Source organism: Lutjanus erythropterus, chromosome 12, assembly GCF_056507025.1.
Source record: "Lutjanus erythropterus isolate fLutEry1 chromosome 12, fLutEry1.hap2, whole genome shotgun sequence".
In the NCBI taxonomy this organism is placed as follows: domain Eukaryota; kingdom Metazoa; phylum Chordata; class Actinopteri; order Lutjaniformes; family Lutjanidae; genus Lutjanus; species Lutjanus erythropterus.
In genome coordinates this window covers 7,992,501-8,012,401 of record NC_139328.1, presented here as the reverse complement: position 1 = coordinate 8,012,401, position 19,901 = coordinate 7,992,501, and the positions used below count along the sequence as shown (strand labels likewise).

The 19,901-nt window shown below is 42.2% G+C and overlaps 1 protein-coding gene across 1 annotated transcript in view; it reads left to right on the top strand.

The window, feature by feature from the left end:
* LOC146317535 (potassium/sodium hyperpolarization-activated cyclic nucleotide-gated channel 2) overlaps nt 1–19,770 on the top strand; it is a 55,013-nt gene extending 35,243 nt beyond the window's left edge. Inside the window, exons 5-8 of the mRNA XM_084732201.1 lie at nt 10,712–10,858; nt 11,895–12,135; nt 12,236–12,400; nt 13,595–19,770. Of these exons, the coding sequence (XP_084588327.1) occupies nt 10,712–10,858; nt 11,895–12,135; nt 12,236–12,400; nt 13,595–14,544 (1,503 nt within the window). The 3' untranslated portion in view covers nt 14,545–19,770. The remainder of the gene's footprint in view (nt 1–10,711; nt 10,859–11,894; nt 12,136–12,235; nt 12,401–13,594) is intronic.
* Nucleotides 19,771–19,901: the final 131 nt, after the last annotated feature.

The following is a 19,901-nucleotide window of genomic DNA, read 5'->3' as shown; positions in this document are numbered from 1 at the left end:
AGTGTGACTTTCTGGAATTACTCAGGCGCTGATTTAGAAAATGTGACATCACTTCTGGTTTTGCTGTGAAGAAATTTGTTTGGAAGATTTCAGATATGCTAAATGTTTTTCACAGCAGATAATCTGATCTACCACAGTAGGAAAAGCATGTGTTACTAATAATATTAAAGGTGGGCTGTGCATTTCTAATCCAATACACTTTTTTTTTATCAAATTCAGTGAATATCTCCTCACGGTCCTCTAGGTTCCTGTTCTGTGTGTGTGCACTGAAAAAGACCCAAATGTTTCTACACAGATGTAAACACAGTGTTTTGCAGCGAGCTGACTGTTCCAACCAGTCAGCAACAGGTGACGTTCGTGCTCATGCGCAAGACAGAGGGAGGAGGAGGGGAGATGAGGGAAGAGGGACTGACCGTAATGGCGTGTTCATTCACTCCAAAAGCGAAACAAATGTTCGCTTTGTGTTACTCACGCAAGTTTGATCATTTGGGAACATTTGTAGTTACTCACTTTACTCACGCGAGTTTGTTTATTCACCACAAACAGGCGGCTGTGTGTTTGTGTGTCAGCCTCTGACAGCACTCACCAGCACTCTGTTTTGTCCCTCTTGTCTCTATTCTTTCTCCCTCTTCTCTGTGCATTCACAAACTTTATAGTGCGTTTCTCTTCCAGCCAGCTGTCAACATGGACAGAGAGACTAATTAGTTTACAGTAGCTGCCGAGCACAGTCGGCTGCTCCGTGGGTCGCTGCTGCAGACAGGTTGAAAAGTGAGAGTGACGATATATCTGCTTATTAATCCCAAAAGTTGAAGAAACAAACTCTGAGCTCTCCTCTTGCAGGTAAAGAATCGGTGACTCCTCCGTGGTCGGTGCTGCAGACAGGTTGAGAAGCAGGAGTCAAGATAAATCTGCTTTTTAACCCCAAAAGTTTGAAACATGATCTCTGAGAGGTCACGGTTAATTTATGTTTTGCAGGTACCTAATTTCCCAAATAATTTGTGTTATCAGCAAATACTGAATGTCAAAATGTTAGCACAAGGTAGAGTGACCTACTTGCTCCAGTCCTTGCCTTGGATGAACTGAAAGCTAAAGCAGAGAGAGGATGGACCCACCAGTCTGTGTGGGTTCATGAGATTTTATGGGTTTGGAAATATTGCAGCAAGTACCATCGTTTGATTCAAGAGCTGATGTTGGACAGAGAAAAATACCCACTGCTCAACGCAGAATAGATGCTCAGTGCCTCAACACGCTGCAGGCATTTAAAGCAGAGTATAGATATGTGGCGTTCCCATTGGAAACAATTAAAAAATAAGCTGGACACAGCCCGTTAGTCTATATGTCTAACATGTCAATCACTTTGAGAAAAATAGCAGACTATAACTTTTGATTTTTGGTCCTCATGTTTCCCTGTAGATCACAGATTGTGCCTTTAAAGGCGCAATATGTAGCAACTGCACGTCCAAAAATGAGCACTGCAGCCCAAATAGTGAGCTGAAGCCATAGACTGTATATTAAATAGGGTTGAAATAGTGTTTAATACACAGTCTATGGTTGAAGCAAGTTGTTTCCACTTCCTCCACAGACTCGACGGAGCTCAGGACGAGTCCTAACGCTGTAAGTTGATCAGCTGTTTATGACTGTCAGTTGTCTGTTGATTAAAGTTAAGCCTTTTACTCTGAAAACAGAAGCCCACTGATCTGAGAATACACTCTGGAGTCTGAATTAAGTGGCTGTCTGTCTCACTGCCTGCCAGACTCCATCAAATTATAGCTCAAATTCACTGTTATAAACATCTAAAAGATTAGTATTGATTTCTTACGACTCATAAACAGACACTTAACTCATTCTGCATTATTCTGAATTCTAATTAACATGAAACTAAAACAGTTATTCCATCCTGGAATGGAAATTGTTCATCAACTTAGCATGTGTCCTTAAAGACCCCCTCCAGTGAAAATCACGTGTTTAACCTTGTTAACATGCCCATGTGGTGTTTTTCATGTGTTATAAGACATATCAGGAGTAAAATAAGCATTAAATGCCACTTCTTGCTTTGAAACTGCAGTGAACAAGGGCAATCTCAAACAAACAGATTCGGTCTGGCTGTGTATATGATGTCATAAAGCTAAGGAACCAATCCTGTTAATCGAGGGGGTGGTGCTATGCATATCATCAGCAGCGATGCCCAGCCCACAGGAGAAGCTGGATTAGCTCGTAAAACACAGGAGAAATCAGGTGCAGGGGTGTCTGGAGAGAGCCAGAACTGCTTGCATATTCATGATTTCTTAAATAGTAAATGAAGGCAAGGTGCAGAGCTATATGCAAGCCATTTTAACAAGGTATTTGATGTTACTGTGCAAAGAAACATATCAGACATAATTACTTCTTGCAGAGCATTTAATATTGTTTAAAACATGAATGGAAGTGGACTTTAATCTCTGATGGCGTATCATTGTCACTTTATGATTCACTGCAGTAAATATATCACAGATTTCTCCTTTAAAACATGCTACCGAACATAGACTAGTCACACAACTCTACACAGATACACCTTTTGCATTATAATCAGCTCTTGATGGCCTCATGGGGAGTTAAGAGACTAATCTCAGTCAGCAGACAGAGCAGACAGCAGTCTGAGCTCTGAGCCGTGATGTGGCACAGGACAGGAAACAAGATTGTTTTCTACTCTCTCCCATTCCTCCTCCTCCTCCTCCTCCTCCTCTTCGTGCCACTGCCACCATCAACAACAGTGATCTGTCTTCTCTTAGCCAGACTGCTTGTCACTGATCGCTCCAATTATCCACAACCAGGCTGACTTTGCAAAGATAGTGGCCAGAGAGATTCCTGCGCCAGTGTCTACAACAAAAACAGCGTCCCTTTAAGTAGTGCCAAACGATATTCACTATCCTCCGGTAGAAAGTGTGTCTGATGAACAAACCCTTATCAGCCAGCCGGTCTCCTTTGGTCGTCAGTCCCTTTGACTGAATTATAGGATTTTCAGTGTTTCCTTAGAAGCCTCGTTTCATTTAATGAGACTTTGTAGTGTGTGAGACCCCACAGTGTGTTGTTCCTCCCTGTGTACACATCTCTGAACTGAAGAGAGACGAGTCGAGCTCTGACTTACCGCTATCTGATTCTCCTCTCTTTGGTGAATGTGCTTCATAATATAATGAGGGGAATTAAGTGAATGAATTATACATCCACATGGCCGTATGGGATGAACCCGAATTAGAATTTCCAATGGAGAGTAGAAGTTATGGAGCAGGAGGAGAGAGAGAGAGAGGAGGAGAGGCAGGGAAAAGGAGAGGGAAGGAGAGGGAAGGGAAGGAAAAAGAAATCAAAGGGATGGAGAGGAGTGGATGTGTGGAAGGAAGTGGATGAGAAAGGAATAAAATAGAAGGCAAATTAGACTAAGGAAAGGAAACTAAATGCAAGGAAAGGAAAGAATGAAGAGGAGAGAGAAGACAGACAATGTAAGAAAGGAAAGGAAAAGAAATAAAAGGAAAAGAGAGAAGGGGTGAAAGGAGAAAGGAAAGGAATGATGGAGAGGAAGAGAAAAGAATGGAAAGGATGGAAGAGGAGAGGACAGGAATGAGCGGAAAGGATCGGACGAGAAAGTTAAATGAAGCAGGGGAGAGGCAAAGGAGAGGAAAGAAAGGAAACAAAAGGGAAACTAAATTAAAGGAAAGAAAAGAAAGTACAGGAGAGAGGACACGGAAAGAAGGAAAGGAGAGCGAAAGGAAAGAATGACACAAGACACTAAAGAGAAAGGGGGAAAGGACAGAATAGGAAAGGAAAGGAGAAGAAAGGAAAAGAAAGGGAAGAAGAGGGGAGGGGAGGAAGTAAAGGAGAGGAAAGAAAGAAAAAAGAAAGGGGAGTAGAGGCAAATGAAAGGAGAACATGGAACAGGAAAGCAATAACAAAAGAAGGCAAATTTGAGAAAGGAAAAGAAACTTAATGAAAGGAAAGAAATGATGGAAAGGATGGTGAAGGAAAGGAAAATGATGAGGCAGCAGGGACAGTTTTAGGAGACAGAGCCCCTGTAACACTGAGGTTGGACCAACCTGTGGCCCCCACTCTCGTGGGTGCTGACACCATGTTACCGGAAAACTGTACTCTATTACTTTGTGTACTGTTACAACCTGGGTGGAACTGGCTTAGAACTGCTACTGTGAAGAGGAGAGAAAAGGAAAGAAAGGAAAGGAGGAGAAAAGAAAAGGTAAAGGAAAGAAGGAAATGAACAAAAGGGAAGGCAAATTAAAGAAACCAAATGAAAGAAAAGAAAAGGAAGTAGGAGAAGGGAAAGCTGAAAAGCTGTGGGCTTAGACGTGGATAAATATAATCAAAGTCAGAGACAAAAGTCTGAATAACAAACCACAAAGAGTCCTAAAAACAGCCGTTTAGATGACAAAATGTCAGTGGAGCGTTTTGCTGTCATCGCAGAAAATGGATGTCATTTTCACTCTCATACGGGTATTTGTCAGTCCCCTGTGGGCGCTGTGACGCACCCTCTCCTCTGTTACGCTGGAGAGATTTGAGGTTGGCGTGGCGATGATCGATACGCCGCACTGTGACATGGCTCTCAAAGTCAAGCCATTAAATGCCACCATCCAAGTCCAATCAGATAGGCTTTTGCTGCCTCATTCATTCGGACTTTAGCCTGAACACAGATGCTCGGCCTCTGCGCCGGGTGTGAGGTTTCCCCCTTCGCTGCCAGACCACCCCACACCTACGCATTGTTCACAATCAGCACTTGTATTGTATGAAAGGCACACCAGCTGCGGTGTTCGCTCTGACACGTCGGGTAAAGAGTTGTGACACGGGGTCATTTCTTCCGGCCGCTCTCCATCTGCACGTGTCAGGAAGCAGAGTCACTCATGCAGGTGAGACTCTGCGTTGTGTAACTCCATCATCCCTCCTGCCCAGGAGACTTTTTCTTTACATACATGCTGAATTATTCACATGCGGCATGTTTGGTTTATTTATGTTTATGTTAAATGGCAGAAGGAGGCAGTGTGGCTGATGCTATCAGTCAGAAATACACACTTCCTCCTCTGGTAGAGTGACAGTACTTTTCCTGTGTAGCACTGTGGCGTCATAATGGACCGACATCACCTCTGCACAGACTACAGCTGCAAAGATTAATAGATTAATTCATTTTTAATCAATTATTAAATTGATCTGCAACTATTTTAATAATCGATTAATTGATTTGAGTCATTTTTTAATTGAAAAAAATCAAAATTTTCTTAAATGTGAATATTATATAGTTTCTTTACTCCTCTCTGACAGTAAGCTGAATATCTTTGGTTTGTGTATAAAACGGGTTGTGGAGGTAACAGTTCCTCTGGGAAACAGTGATCAGCATTTTTCACCATTTTCTAACATTTTATGGACTAAACAAGTACAGTTGTGTTTTGTGTTTTGTTGTGGTCACTTGGGTTGGGCAGTATGATAAAATGCCCCCAGAGTTTCAGTTGGGGGCATGTGTGTGTGTGTGTGTGTGGCAAGTTTGCTGTGTACACCTTCTAAATTCAAGTTTCTCTCTTTTACCGAACTAAGATGTATTTAATTGCCTCGTTAAATCATCAGTCTTGACAGAAAAACTAAATAAAACTCACCAAAACCATCTTGGTTTGTCTTTCCGGTGTTCCAATAATCACCAACTCTGATTTGGTTGAAATAAATTGTTAGTTCACTGTGTTGGATGTGAAAATATTCTGGCTCTGCATGCTGTTTTCCTCTCACTCTTTCTTCAGCTCAATGGGTGTGTACTGTGCTACTGAAGTAGAGTCTGTCCCCGAGCAGTGGTTTTCACTCCTTCTTTTGAGGCAGGCCATTAAATTAGCAAAATAAAATGACAATAATTAGCCTAAAAGATTGCCCAAACCCCGCCTACCAGTGATGCAATCAATTGCCAATAGCTGCTATATTTTTCCCAACTGCCCAAGCATTATGGTTGCCTTAGCTTAACACGTAAGCATGCTAAAATATGGTATATACTGCAAGAAGAAGAAGAAAAAAGTGTAACTGAGGCTAATGGGAAAGATAGTGGTTTTGTGGGGAGTTCAGCAGGTTAGTTTTGGTCAAGTATTTAACAAAAAAGGACAGGAAAAGTCTGGAGGTGAGTCAGGAGATCGGCAAAGTTTAAAGAAAACAAACTTAACTAACTGACAGAATATGGTACACAAAAGCATTTCACACTCACAAAATTTTGTCCAATTATTGTGAGAGTTCATTGGTATTTAGCAGGGAGAGCGGATGGAATGTAAAGCTCTGTCCGTTGGGAGCGGGTGTTAGAGGCTTCGTTGGCGACTCAATGACACGTCTGCTACAAGACCCGGGGCTACGGGGAGCCAGACTGCACAAGGCAGCCAGGGAGGTACCGGAGGAGGCAGAGGAAGCAAGCTTTTGGCTCTGACCGAGGAGGCGTGACAAGGCATGGGGAGCAAGCAAGTCCTGAAGAAGGTCAGCCGCAGGGGGTGTCAGGGAGACGTCCCTGTTCACTGCCCCGCCACCAAGAAATGTTCTGGGCTAAGGGTTGAAACGCAGAAAACATGGGACGAAGGGCTTTCAATGAAAAAAGCCTCACAATAATAATAATGATAATAACGATGGACCCGCCCTTTCATTGAGGCAGACCGGTGTTGACGGGATAAGTGTGTTTATGGATGTACATTTCAATTCAACTGAGTAGTTCATTTGCTGAAGACCAGACTGAACTTTAAAACCACCTCAAATAAGCAAGACCTGAAGAAGGCTGAAGTACAAACCTGGCAGAGCAACACCAGGGAAGATGCCAAGTCTGCTGATGACTGCGGGTCATCGAGTGCAGCCAGACATTCACGGCAAAAAGATTTGCAACCAAATAAGAAATACGAAGGCTGTTTAAGTTCAGGTTGACTTGTTACTTTCTGTCTCATAAAAGTGAACTACTGTGGATAAAAAAATCCCACCACAGCTCCTACACAGGTCAGCACTTTAACCTCAAAGGTTTTATTTCATATTAAGTCCAGAATGCAAGCCAACAAAATGTCCAAATACTTTCTGACTGCACTGTAAATAAGTTCTCTTCACATAATTTAGTGGCCACACTTTATTTTACAGTGCACTAACAGGACATAACAAACCGTACTTTCATTAAATTAGACAAAAACTTGAAATATGTTCTTTAGTAGCAAATATAAAGGATTAATATTAGTATTAAACTCTAGTCTTGTAAGGATCTAACAGTGGGAAACAATACACTGTAGTTTACAGTACAGTTCTGTTGTAATGTTGCCCCTAATCACCCTCAAAGACAGTCCAAAAGGGGTCTAATGCTGTCCAATAAAGAACTAGTTTTCATCTAGTTTGATATAAAGTACAGCTTGTTTCGTATAATTAGTGTACTGTTGGGTGTACAGTGTCTAATTAGGGTGTAGCTGTTTGTTTAATGTCTAATAAGAAACATATTATTTTTAGTTTTTGTCTAATTTGATAAAGTACAGCTTGTTATGTCTTATTAGACCAATTTGGTTTCTTATGCTAATGTGACCCTAGTAGGAGCTGGAATTACATTACAGTAGAGTATCTAGGATGCTTTTTAGCTGAAAGTGTGACAAAGTGTACTGCTGTAATGAAGGAAAGTGGGGATTTCGTTGCACTGTACTGCAGGATGTGTACACAAGAAGTGAATTATGTACAGCTAGAAATCTTTGTTTGCCAAATATGTGTCTCTTTTGGAAACAGGGAGCCAGTCTGTCTGTCTCGGAATACAAACAATTCCAATTTATGCGTTTATCTGATGCTTGTAAGATTGTGCAGTGAGCAGGTGGACCTCATTGTTTTGCTCGGGGGCCTCTGACAGGAAGCACGGCTGCAAAATTGTCTGCAGCAGAAAGTAGCAAAGCAAACCTGCTGAAGACAGTCAAGCCAGGCGATGTCACCTGACGCCAACTGACTTTTTTTGTGTGGCGTTGTAGAGTTTTAGGGCCTGTGGGATTGAGGCGGTACAGGCGATGACTTCCTCAGTCCCCGGACGTTGTGAGCGCTCGGCCCATGCCAGCAAGCTCAGCTGTCTCTCAGAGCTTTATAGGTTCAGGGTTGAGCTGTGCATCTTGCGAAGCTTTATATTTTAGTTGAAGTGCCCACAGTCTGACAAGGAGAAAACCTTTTTGTCTGCACAGTTTACTGTCTGTTCTGTTTATGGCCACATCTATCACTCTGTGCCTCTCTGCAGCCCAGACACGTAGTTTTTGGTCACTCCGGACAGATTGTGATTAGCATATCTCAACAATAGAAGCTGATTGTTTGTGTTGTTGCCGCGTTTGACGCTTCACTTTCAATCGATCTGGCATTGATTAACTTCTAGGCAGCATTGATCAGAGGTGAGTGTGTTCATTTCAGCTGACAGCTGAAGGACGTGTGACTGCGCTGTTGTGTGTGTGGTTTTTCTTTTTTGGCTTGTTTGTTTTGTGTTTGTTGACTGACTGGAAAAACATCATTCTCCGAAACAAACTGTTTATTTTCATTTATAAGCTACGTCCCCTTTGGAGCCTGCAGTGTGTGTTTATGACATTTTGTCCACCTGATGATTAAATACTAGAAAAGTCTCAGAGGATAATGCAGTGTAGGTTAACAGCACCATAAACTACAGCCATAACTTTGAACCAGCACCTCTAAAACAGTTTCAATATAAACTAAATATTATAACCTTCATGAAGGATTTATTGCAGGCCTGCTGTGTTTGCCTGGCAACTGACTGTAGAAATCAATGTGTGGCTGCTTACTGAGTATCATATCAAATATTTTACTGCACTTTTTAGGTGGCTATATGCAAAATATCTAAAACTCTTGCATACTTGTAGTATGTGAATGGCATTTTTTGTTTGTCTGTTTATTGACACAGAGAAAATGTAAAACGATGCAGTATATGATAACTACAATGAATGTAAAGATGAATTAAAAAGCTTAAACCGTAAAAACCTCGCAAAGTTGTATTCCTCAGGCAGCTATTACTGGTAATAATTACAGTAATACACTACTTGTGTGTATCTATCAATAAATTTAAACATACTAAAAAACTGAGACACAGCAATAAAGCATAGACTCATGTGATGATGACTTATAGGTTTCATAAGTCAACTTTCATAAGACAAGTAAGATGAGAATAAACTCAAGCAACAAAAATATATAACAAATTATATTTTTATTAGACAGGCAGTCCATGTGGAAAATATCAGTCGGTTAGAAGTATCTTAAACTGCTGAGAGGACAAATTCTCAGCATGTAATGGCAGATATTTCCATATTTATATTCCAGTCAGACAGCTCACGTTTAAGAATTTTTACTGCAGCAGCAGTTAGACTTTGGCGTCTAGGCTCCGACCTCATCACTCCTCATAGATTATATTTACGTAGAGATACAGAGGTGTGATGAACACGTTGGACCCCCCTCCGTCGGAGCCTGCAGGTGGATGCTGGGGTGGTGATGGTGGGGCTGAATGAACAGGCAGTGACGCTGAAGAAAGGCAGCAATGGCACTGACAGGCGGAGGGAGAGATGGCAGGTTTTAGCTAGGTCACAGGCGTCGCTACAATAAATACTAATTTTAAGGTGCGGTAACGAGGGGTTCCTGCTGCATATATAGACTTTTGCGTGTGAAGATGTGAATGCATATGATCTGATCCGCTGAGCTTTAAAACACATGTAGCTGTGTAACTACATCATAATCAGTATTTTTCAAGGCTGGTGGGTGATTCATAGCTTTATTCATAGCTTTTTTTTTTTTTATTGTTACTCTTTGTGTTTGTTGTTTATTGAAAGGATGAAGCTGGCAATATTCTTTCTCTGTCACTGTCAACAAATTCCATGAAAAGACCAAAACCAACACTGTGTTTGTTTCTCAATCCTTTGTTTGTTTGTGTGTTTACTTCACTTCTTTACTCTGTCTATAGCTCTCAGTCCCGAGCCCATTCATTCCTCCTAAATGTAAGTCTTGAAAAAGTGTTTGCAAATATATGATTTCACTTTTTAAAAAGTCTAAATAATTACCTAGAACAGCTGGGAACTGTAGGTTTGAGCAAATGCTGCACAAGCTGGAGTCAATGATGCCTTTGTTGGGGACTTTTTCCAGCTGCAGAAAAAGAGGCTTTTGGTTTGGAAATGAGAATTTAAAGGTAGAATCAGTAGGATTTGTCAGCTGTTGTTTGTAAATGCACCAGAAAGACAGCTGACTATGGCGTCCACGGACATAGATACTGACTTTTGGTCTTGGTAAAGCACAGAAAAATAATGAGAAAATAAGAAGGTACAGTGGAGGGTGGGTCGTCCGTGGATGCAGGTGCTGCCATACACTTCTGCATGTTTTTGGGGAAAATCCTGTATAGTCTGCCTTTAATATTAGCAGGACCGTGTATGTTGGATTAACTTGATATAAACTGCAGTGTTCATTTTCATCATAACCTCCATCAGTGCAACAGCGTCTCTCATTGTGTTTTTGACAACAATGAAGCTCTATGGCACAGATGAATGCGCTACACCAGGCTTTGACTGCTCAGACAGTACTTGTTGGTAGGATCAGTGCATTGTTGGTTTTGGTCTCTTTAACAAGGGGACAATACAATTAAACATTTTTACAGTGGAGGAAGAAAACAAGATGTTTTTTCTAAAAATGATTATATTCACTGTATTAACAAAACATTATCTCTGTTTTTCCTGCTCCCTCTCAGTACAAACAAGTGGAGCAGTATATGTCCTTCCACAAGCTGCCTGCTGACTTCCGACAGAAAATCCATGACTATTATGAGCACAGATACCAGGGCAAGATGTTTGATGAGGAGAGCATTTTGGGGGAACTCAGTGAGCCTCTCAGAGAGGTAAGACATAAATACACGATAACACACACAATATCTACATATAATTATCTATTTTTTAATGACATAATTCATTGAAGTTATACATAAAGCATAGTAGTTTTTAGCCTCTATTTGGTAGTTTGTTCATGCTTATAAGATGAACTTTTATTCGTGGTTGTATGAGGTTCTTATCAATAGCAGCAAAGTACCAGCACGGAAGCTAAGCAATGTAAAACTGTGGACAGTGTCAGCAGCATAACATGTTTTAATCACCTATAAAATATTAGTTTCAGTGTATGCTATATTTTTTAATATTTTTACTGCTTTACTTTGCTGTTTGACAGCCTTTTCTGCCAGGAAACTGCTGTTCTATAAGCCTAATATTCCTCTCTCCAAACCAACCAAACTCCATTGGCAAAATCAGTCATTTTACTTCCCATTACACAGGAGTTGCTGGTCTACTGTCTGCTCGCTCTGTCTGTTAGTTTGTGTCATCGTGTGAATCCGAACTATCCTTTTAAAACACTGAAGTCACACAATTACACACATGAACTAGCCAATGAAGGCGGCGGTAGACCAGTTGCTCCCGAGTTCTGTGAAGTAAAATTGCTGATTTCGCCAATGGAGTTTGGTTTTGTTTGGAGAGAGCGATATTTGGCTTATATCATGGCATTTTTCTGTTGGAAAAGGCTGTGTGATGGTGAGGTAAAGTGGTGAAAATATTCGACATATAGTGCATACTCAGACAGATATGGATTTGTTTTGGGTGGACCTTTTTTAAGAGGCTAAAATACCCTTTGCTGCTGACCCTGTTCACAGCAGTTTATTGCTTAGCTTCTGTGCTGGTACTCCTCTCTGCTTCTCCAAACTGGTGGAGTGCGAGCTGCCATCTATTGTAAGTAATATACTGGCTGTAGTACCTCATACAATCTCGCAAAATCTGAACTATCCCTTTAAGTTCCTGAACACACCATTCATGCAAACAGAAGGAGAAATCAGTACCTAAGTTGCACGTTCAACAGTCCTTGAAAACACCAAATAATGTGTCTTTTCTCAGGAAATCGTAAACTTCAACTGTCGCAAGCTGGTGGCGTCCATGCCGCTGTTTGCCAACGCGGAGCCAAACTTCGTGACGGCCATGTTGACCAAGCTGCGTTTTGAGGTTTTCCAGCCACATGATTACATCATAAGAGAAGGCACCATCGGGAAGAAAATGTACTTCATTCAGCACGGAGTCTGCAGCGTCATCACTAAGGGCACCCTGGCAATGAAACTTTCTGATGGCTCTTATTTTGGAGGTATGATGCAGTTTGTGGTTTTCATCTGTTTTTCCTAGCCATGATATTTTTAGCTTCTTTTTTGTTTAAGGCTGTTTCACTTTCTACTTTCTTGTTTCAGAGATCTGCTTATTGACGAGGGGTCGGCGAACAGCCAGCGTGCGAGCAGAGACATACTGTCGACTCTACTCTCTGTCTGTTGACCACTTCAATGAGGTGCTGGAAGAATATCCCATGATGAGAAGAGCCTTTGAGACTGTTGCTATTGACCGTCTAGACCGCATAGGTAAAATGCATACATTTACAGCTGTCCTGATACCAGAATTTTAAACTTTGACACAATATTAACATAAAAAACGATTCTTGTTACCTTTTTCAGTATCCAGGAAAAAGAGAAAAGGCTGTGAAATAGGCTTTTTTTTTCTTTTTTATTAAGAAGCTGCACGTAGGTAGGTAGGTATTTATCCTTGTGACAGTGGAGATAAAAAAGGGATGGGGAAAAAAGTAGTAAAAATAGTAAATAAAGAGGAAAAACTAAGCTATATAATGGAAAAGACAAATGATATCACCAATACTAATACTAATGTGAAAACAGCGTTTATCAACATCAATAGTAAAGTATAAATTAAAGTATTAAAAGTGTAAAAGTAAAAAAAAGTGTTAAACAGTGCAATAGACACTGTGCATCTATAAAATAAAAGGTGTGACGTGCAAAACAATGCAAAAATATTTTTAAAAAAGCAGTGCAAAACAGAGACTGCATGTATAGTTATTGTTATATAATGTGACATGTATAAAAAGCAGTACAAACAGAGCCCACGTTGAGAGTTATGAAATGTGAAAAGTTTAAAACAAACAGCGCTGGTACAGAAATAGTCACTGAACACTGTCATGTTTTGCTACAAGCCAAACTCAGGCAGGACAATAAAGACTGGACTGACCTGAGGTCTTGAATTAGCATTTAGATCATTTTGGTGCTTTTGATACTACAAGATTAGAGCCTGACATATGAGTATAATGACTAGCAGTACAAAAGCATCTAACATATGTGTAGTATTATTGTAAGTGAACATAAGTCTCTGCATGCAGCTCTTTTTTTTAAATAAATAACTAAAGAGATTAATCTAAAATGAACCCTGGGTACAGACAATTAAATAATATTGTGCTTAGGAGATGTTTCCAGAATATTAATGTTGGAATAGGCAGTAAAATGAGCTGTGCTGTTCCCTCTGAATGATACGGGACACTGTAACAGTAGATGAGAGTACAGGGTGACACATCCATTTTCCTCAGGGCTTGTTCTGCGAGAGGATGTACCTGGTGTGAAGGACATCACATGCTATATCTAACTCATATTGTTCTCTCTTTTCCAAATCCTCTTGTTTCCATATATTTATGCTTTGTTCTGCCGTGTGTCCTCTCCGTCCTGTCCTTTCTCATTTCTGTTTGTAATAACGAGTTCGTTTATTTCCTCCTGCAGGTAAAAAGAACTCCATCCTGATGCACAAGGTTCAGCACGATCTCAACTCCGGCGTATTCAACAACCAGGAGAACGAGATGATCCAGGAGATCGTCAAGTACGACCGTGAGATGGTGAAGCTGGTGGACCTGCAGCGGCCGCGGGCCATGTCTATGACCCCGTCCATCGGCGGCATCTTTGCCCCTCCCGGCCAGCCGTCGACGGGCTCTGCCATCGCCACTCTTCAGCAGGCAGTGGCCATGAGCTTTTGTCCTCAGATGGCGAGTCCCCTGGTGGGTCCAGGGACTCTGCAGTCCCCTCGTATGGTGCGAAGGTTCCAGGTGGTGCAGAACCTGGCCAGCCCAGTCTCCATGTCTCCTCTTCAGTCTCAACCCCCTCAGGCGTTCGGAGGGGCGTTTGGATCTGCAATCTCCAGCCCACCCGTCCAAAGCCCGCTCGCAGCTTCAGGACGGACTTTCCAGTACATGGCGAGCGCAGGACCCTCTGGTTCCCAGTTGTCCCTAGTACAGCACCATGCACCCAGCCCCACACAGACCCAGCAGAGGCCTGCCTCACACAAGAGCACCCACTCCCTTCACACAGGCAGCTTGAGCCAGGATACCCGGGCCCTGTCTGCCTCCCAGCCTTCGCTACCCCAGGAGGGAACACCACAAGCTGCCTCTGCAGCCCCCAGCCCTCCGCCATCCACCCGCACCTCCAACAACTCCATCGGTCCCCCTCAGCCCCCTCACCCCAGCCTGCCAGGGCCCTCGGGGGTGGGGAGATCGGCGGGAGCTCAGCAGAGGGTGGCCTTTGCCTCCACACCTCCACCCGGTGGACCTGCTGGAATGGGGGCAGTAGCAGCAGCTGCTGGATCAGGACCTCCGGACTCTGGAGTTCCCAAGAAAGATTCAATTGTCAGCCTTCCAGAGCTAGACTCTGCCAGATCCCGGCTGTCTTCCAACTTGTGACCCTGGTAGAGTTCAGGAAAGAGGCCTTTTTTGTAGGAGAATCTGTTTGTTTTAGGTCAGTCCAGCTGATCTGTCAGCCTGCTAAATGACCAATCAGCTACCGCCGGCGCCACCAGTCGTTCGACCTGGATGCACTGTGTGCTGGTGTCAGCAGAAGGAAAAGAGCAACTCAAAGTCTTGAGACACTTTGGCTAGGAGGAGTCTATACAATTAAACTAGTATAACTTAAGGTTGAACTGGTCTAGTCTACTGTGCCAGCACCTTTAGTCTTAGTATCACCCCTTACACTCTGCTTCCAAACACCTACTGTATATCGCTGTCTTTACTGTAAAGATATGAAGAAAAGTACGATTAATGTAACTATTGCATACTGTGTAGAATCCATGCAATGCAATCTAGCAGGAGCTGGACTTAAAAATGAAAATCAGGGACTTGAGGTCAAACGACAATGACATTTTAAGCGTTCAAAAAGTGTTTTGAGTGTAATTTTTCCGTATAAGCTGTCGTAGCAAAAGAACACATTGCTCTTCATATTGTTTAAAAATAGTAGTGAAAATAGTGTTTTAGACCGCTGGTCGATCTTACATCGATGTGTAAATAGTTGACGAAAAAAGTACGGAGGGATATTATTATATTCATTGTATCTACCCAAACCAAAGTTGAGCTTGAACACAAAGTCTGGTTGTGTCTGTATCAACTAAAAAAGAAACATAGAAGAAAAATGCCATTTATTTAACTGCCTTGATTCAACGTTAGAAGCCATATATTTGGTTTGTGTGTATGTATATATGTGGGTGTAAGTTTGTGTGCGTGAGTTTGTCGGTACGTTTTGGTTCTTTTTTCAGAGAATGGACTCACACACTCTCTCCACACTGCTTTGTCAAGCGCGATTGGTTTGACGTGCTGCTGACGGTGGCACTGACCTGTTTTCATGAAACATCTCGGAGGCGGTCAGCTGTTTGGTCAGCGTACTGATTGTAACCCTGAAGGCAACGGTGTTTAAATAATCTGAGCTTTATGATGAAAGGAAACATTTGTGAACAACCCATACTGTATACTTGCTTGTTTTTGTCTAGGTTTATTGATTAACACATGCAATATAATTCTGCAATACTCTACCCCGCCTATATATAAATATATATGAATATAAATATCTATACATATGCTGTACAGGAAAGTGAACTTGTTTCTTTTTCCTTTTTGTTTTATTTTTTAATGTGAAATCTTAAAGAATCCAGCAGCTATTGTGGCTTCACTTGAGGTATTGTAATCCAGTGACCATGTTGTTACCTTAACCAAAAATGTTTGAGGGAATGAGAGGACGTGCAGTGTCATTTTTAGTAAAAAAAAAAAAAACAGAAACAAAGACGGGACAAAAACTGCTTAAAACTGGTTTAGAGTCACACGCTTTGTGTTCAGCAAGTCGGATCCTCAACAAAACGTCACTTTAAAGCCCATTTGAAGATTTGAAATTGTAAAGGTGAATGCGGGGTTTGGGGTGGGCAACTTGTAAAAAAAAAGAAAAAGAAAAAAAGGACTCTTTGCTCCGTTTCCACGTCTCTACGTGCCCCGTGTCGGCCAAAACGTCCATGAATGTCTTGACGTTTAGATCCACAGCAATCCTATTGTTCAATTTGGTTATATTTCTTCTAAATATTCTGATCCTGCTGAACCTAAAAAGCCTTCTCTTGCTGAATGTACGCCATACGAGAAGGAAGACAGCTAATCAGATTTAAACTGCCATGTAAATAAAGGGACGGAGATTTAAAGAGGCTTTTATGATGCAAGGGGGTTGCGGGCATTGCTGTATGTGTTTGCTGAGTGTCTGTGCGATCTTTTTAGGTTTGATGATGCTTCTCTGGGTAGAACGTTGCTGTATTTATCCTGTATGCTACACCCCCACCCCCCCTGCCCCCCCCGCCCCTCCCCTCACACCCCACCCAATCCCCAGATCTAACACGAGAGGATACATCTTTTTTAAGTTCGTTTATCGACGAGGGCGTGAACGAGAGCGAGTCGTGACCACTTTGAACTCCTCGGTCCAAAGCGAGCACTGAGGACATTCAGTTAAAGCACCTTCTGTTGCACTTCGACCTTGTAATCAAAATGAAAATCGATGCTCTATTCCCTTAAAACGGTTGTAGTGCTACTTCTCCGGGGCCCATTATCTGGTTAAACTGCGAGGACGAAAAGCGAATCCAATTGGGATAGAAAATAGGCAGCTGATTCAATGTGTTAAACAAACACAGGCGTCCAACTTTTTTTTTTTTTTTTTTTTTTTTTTTTTCCAGCTTGGAGCATCGATCCGGAGCCAAACTGTAAAATCGATGCGATGGACATTTCACTCAGGTTCGCTACCTTTCCAGAGAGATGTATTGATCGCTGCAGCGTGGCTTTCCATTGATTTATGTAGACTCGTCTATCCTCACACAATCAACTTGTTGATTTAACCATGCTGAAAGATTCCCCTTGAATTTTGATTGGCTGAGAAACACAAGGAGGATGTAATGGAGTTATAACCCTCAGATTGTTGTTTAACTCGCTGCCGGTTCTGTTTTGATCACTTTTCCTGAGAGCTGTTTAAATCTTGAAACACGGTGTAGGTGATTGTTTTTATCCAAGGGCTTCATTATATGGCTTGTAAACCCACATTTTCACGTTCTGTTTGATCAGTAACATGCACTAAACCTTGTTCTTTGTCATGTTCTTCGGCTCACCGTGCTGCAGCCCGCTTCATCAGCAACACAGGAACTTTGTATTGCTTTTTTTTTTTTCCTATGGGAAAGGTACATGCCAAAATGCCAATGCGATTGTGAATGAACCGAGTCCATTTGAGTCAGTAGCTGTTGTGTGCTTCGATACTGTTCCAGTGCAATCAATTGGTCCTCTTCCCTATTCCTTTGTGCTAATACCAGAGTTTGCCCTATTAAGCTGCTATCAGTCAGGACTGTGCTGATATTATTTGAATGAGTCCACAGTCAGCGCGAGCGAGATGGAAAGAGAGTTAAAGAGCTAATGTTTCAGGCAATATCAGGCACCGTCTCTATTTCATCGCATCCATCCAGTAAGATACTGTAGTGTGTAGTTCACTCCCACTCAAAGGATGGCATCCCAGACACTTTGATCAGCACCACTCTGTCTCAACCCTCGGCCATGAGGCTGATACAGCCCTGGCAAAGCACATACACTTCTGTCAGTTATCTGTTTTGTGTCTGTGTCACAAGTGTGTTCGGTCAGTTGGCTCGCAGCCACTGTCGGCATGTGTGCGTGATATAGCGCTGTATTTGCCTGATGACGGGGGGTTCAAAGTGCGATTGTTTAATGGTTCTTCTTCTGGACCTTGCTGTGAAGTGGGATTGAAATCCCTCCTACATGTTTGACACTGACTGACAATTATTGAGAGTATCTAAGTTTCAAACCTCTCATTCTTGCTGTACCAGATATTAAGGGTACTGAATGCCTTGGTGTTGATATGTTAGCAAATCAGGGTATTATTTTTGTTTGTAAAAGTGTCTTTGATTTATTGGTATATTCTGTTGGGTTATTGTTTTTGCAATGTGCCCCATGCACATGGACTGTATATACCTTGTGCCTAGTATATCTAGTTTCCACATAGTCTATTTTTGTGGTATGTATGTGCCTGTAAAAATGCAAATATGTGTTTTTATTTTCAACTTGCAATATATGTAAAAAAAACATTAGATGAAGACTAGTATTGCTGAATTAAAATGACAATGTCAGTATATATAATTTTCCCTGATTTGGGAAACACAAAATTGCACATTTTTGTTGGTTTGAGCCTTCCAACACCATGCGCGCTGTACTCTGTACTTTCATGTTCTGTACATATGGTATACACGGTGATGTGGGGCACATTGTTGTGTTTTACCACAACCTGCTGTATAAGAAACATTTTCTACAGTGAGAGGGTGAGCTCTGACAGGCTTCTGGTGGATATCGGCAGTCTAGACGTTAGCTTAGATGACCTGCTTGCTGCACAGAGCCAAAAACGATAAATAAAACGGTGGAGGTGGCGATGCCCGCACAAATATCAACACAGAGACAAAACTAGGCTGTTGTGCACATGCTGGAAAAATCTTCCTCAAACCATATTGCTGCACAGGTCTTTAAACTCTGATGCTGGTGTTTACCATTAAAAAAAAAAAAAAAAAAAAAAAGATCTCTCCAAGGCTGAATTTGGCTCAGAGTCACCTTGACAGACAATAACAGAGTGCATGCTTGTATTTTTCTTATCTAAGCAGAGTTCTGTGTATGATTCTTAGTGGGACCTTCAAATCTAGACACTGTCGTGTACCAACTACTGTACAATGATTTTATTTAGTCTACCAGTTAAACCTTTGTGTCGTAGCTACTGTAGCCTGCTTAGCTTACCTAAGCCTTCTCTCTGCTTCAGGACTCTGTGTATCGTGTGCTTGAGTTTGTGTGTGCGTGTGTGTGTTCCTGTGCCTTTCCTTCTATAATGTTGGTCCCACTTGAGAATATGACGCCATTTAGGGGTTTGAGACCCGCGCGAAGCTGAGAGAGACGCCGGCACAAGCTGGAAAGTGTTACACGGTCACAACTCCACTTGTTCTAAAAGAAAACAAACACTGTAATTCTCCTATAAACGACTCGAGCACATCCCTAGACTTAGTAGCATTCCACAGCATGCACGAGCAGCTCGGTGTGGGCATCCAGACACACTTTACCAGCACCATGTAGACAACAGCACAGATATCTGACACAGCATGTGTCCTCTCTATCTCTCTCTCTCTCTCTCTGGAGGCCAATCTGCAACCATCTCAGGCTGTGCTCAGCTTCTGCTCTTAACAAAAAGGTTCAAGTATTTCAGAATGCCAGCTCTGTCTAAGTTGATGTCTACAGTCCGGGGACAAATCAGCTCCCCGGCCCGAGCCGCGGCACTTCCAAATCGATCTCAAAGGATCAGGGGGGGATAGCTACTTGGGATGCTGGTGATATTTGTCGCCGTCCAGTCCTTTCAGACTGAGATGCACAGCAGGCGGCGAGGGCGCGGGGAGGGGGGCTGATTTGAGCCTGCGTCCAAAAGGCTGTCTTGTCCACCACCTCTGCTGGCCAAGAACACAGAGCCACACCCTGGTCTCTCTCAATAAGCTGGTCTGTCAGTCAGTGGCAATGTCGTTTAAGCGTTCGTAAAAAGACGATACATTGTTGTGCAATAAAAAGATGAGCGCATTGGCATACTTATCTCTGTGTGTGGACTTTTATTCACTGCTGTGTCTTCTGGTGTGTCGGATGCAATGTGTGTGTGAACATTTAACATACCTCCTGGAGTTACAATGGTAGCTTCCAAAAGTGGAAGTAACCAATTACTCAAA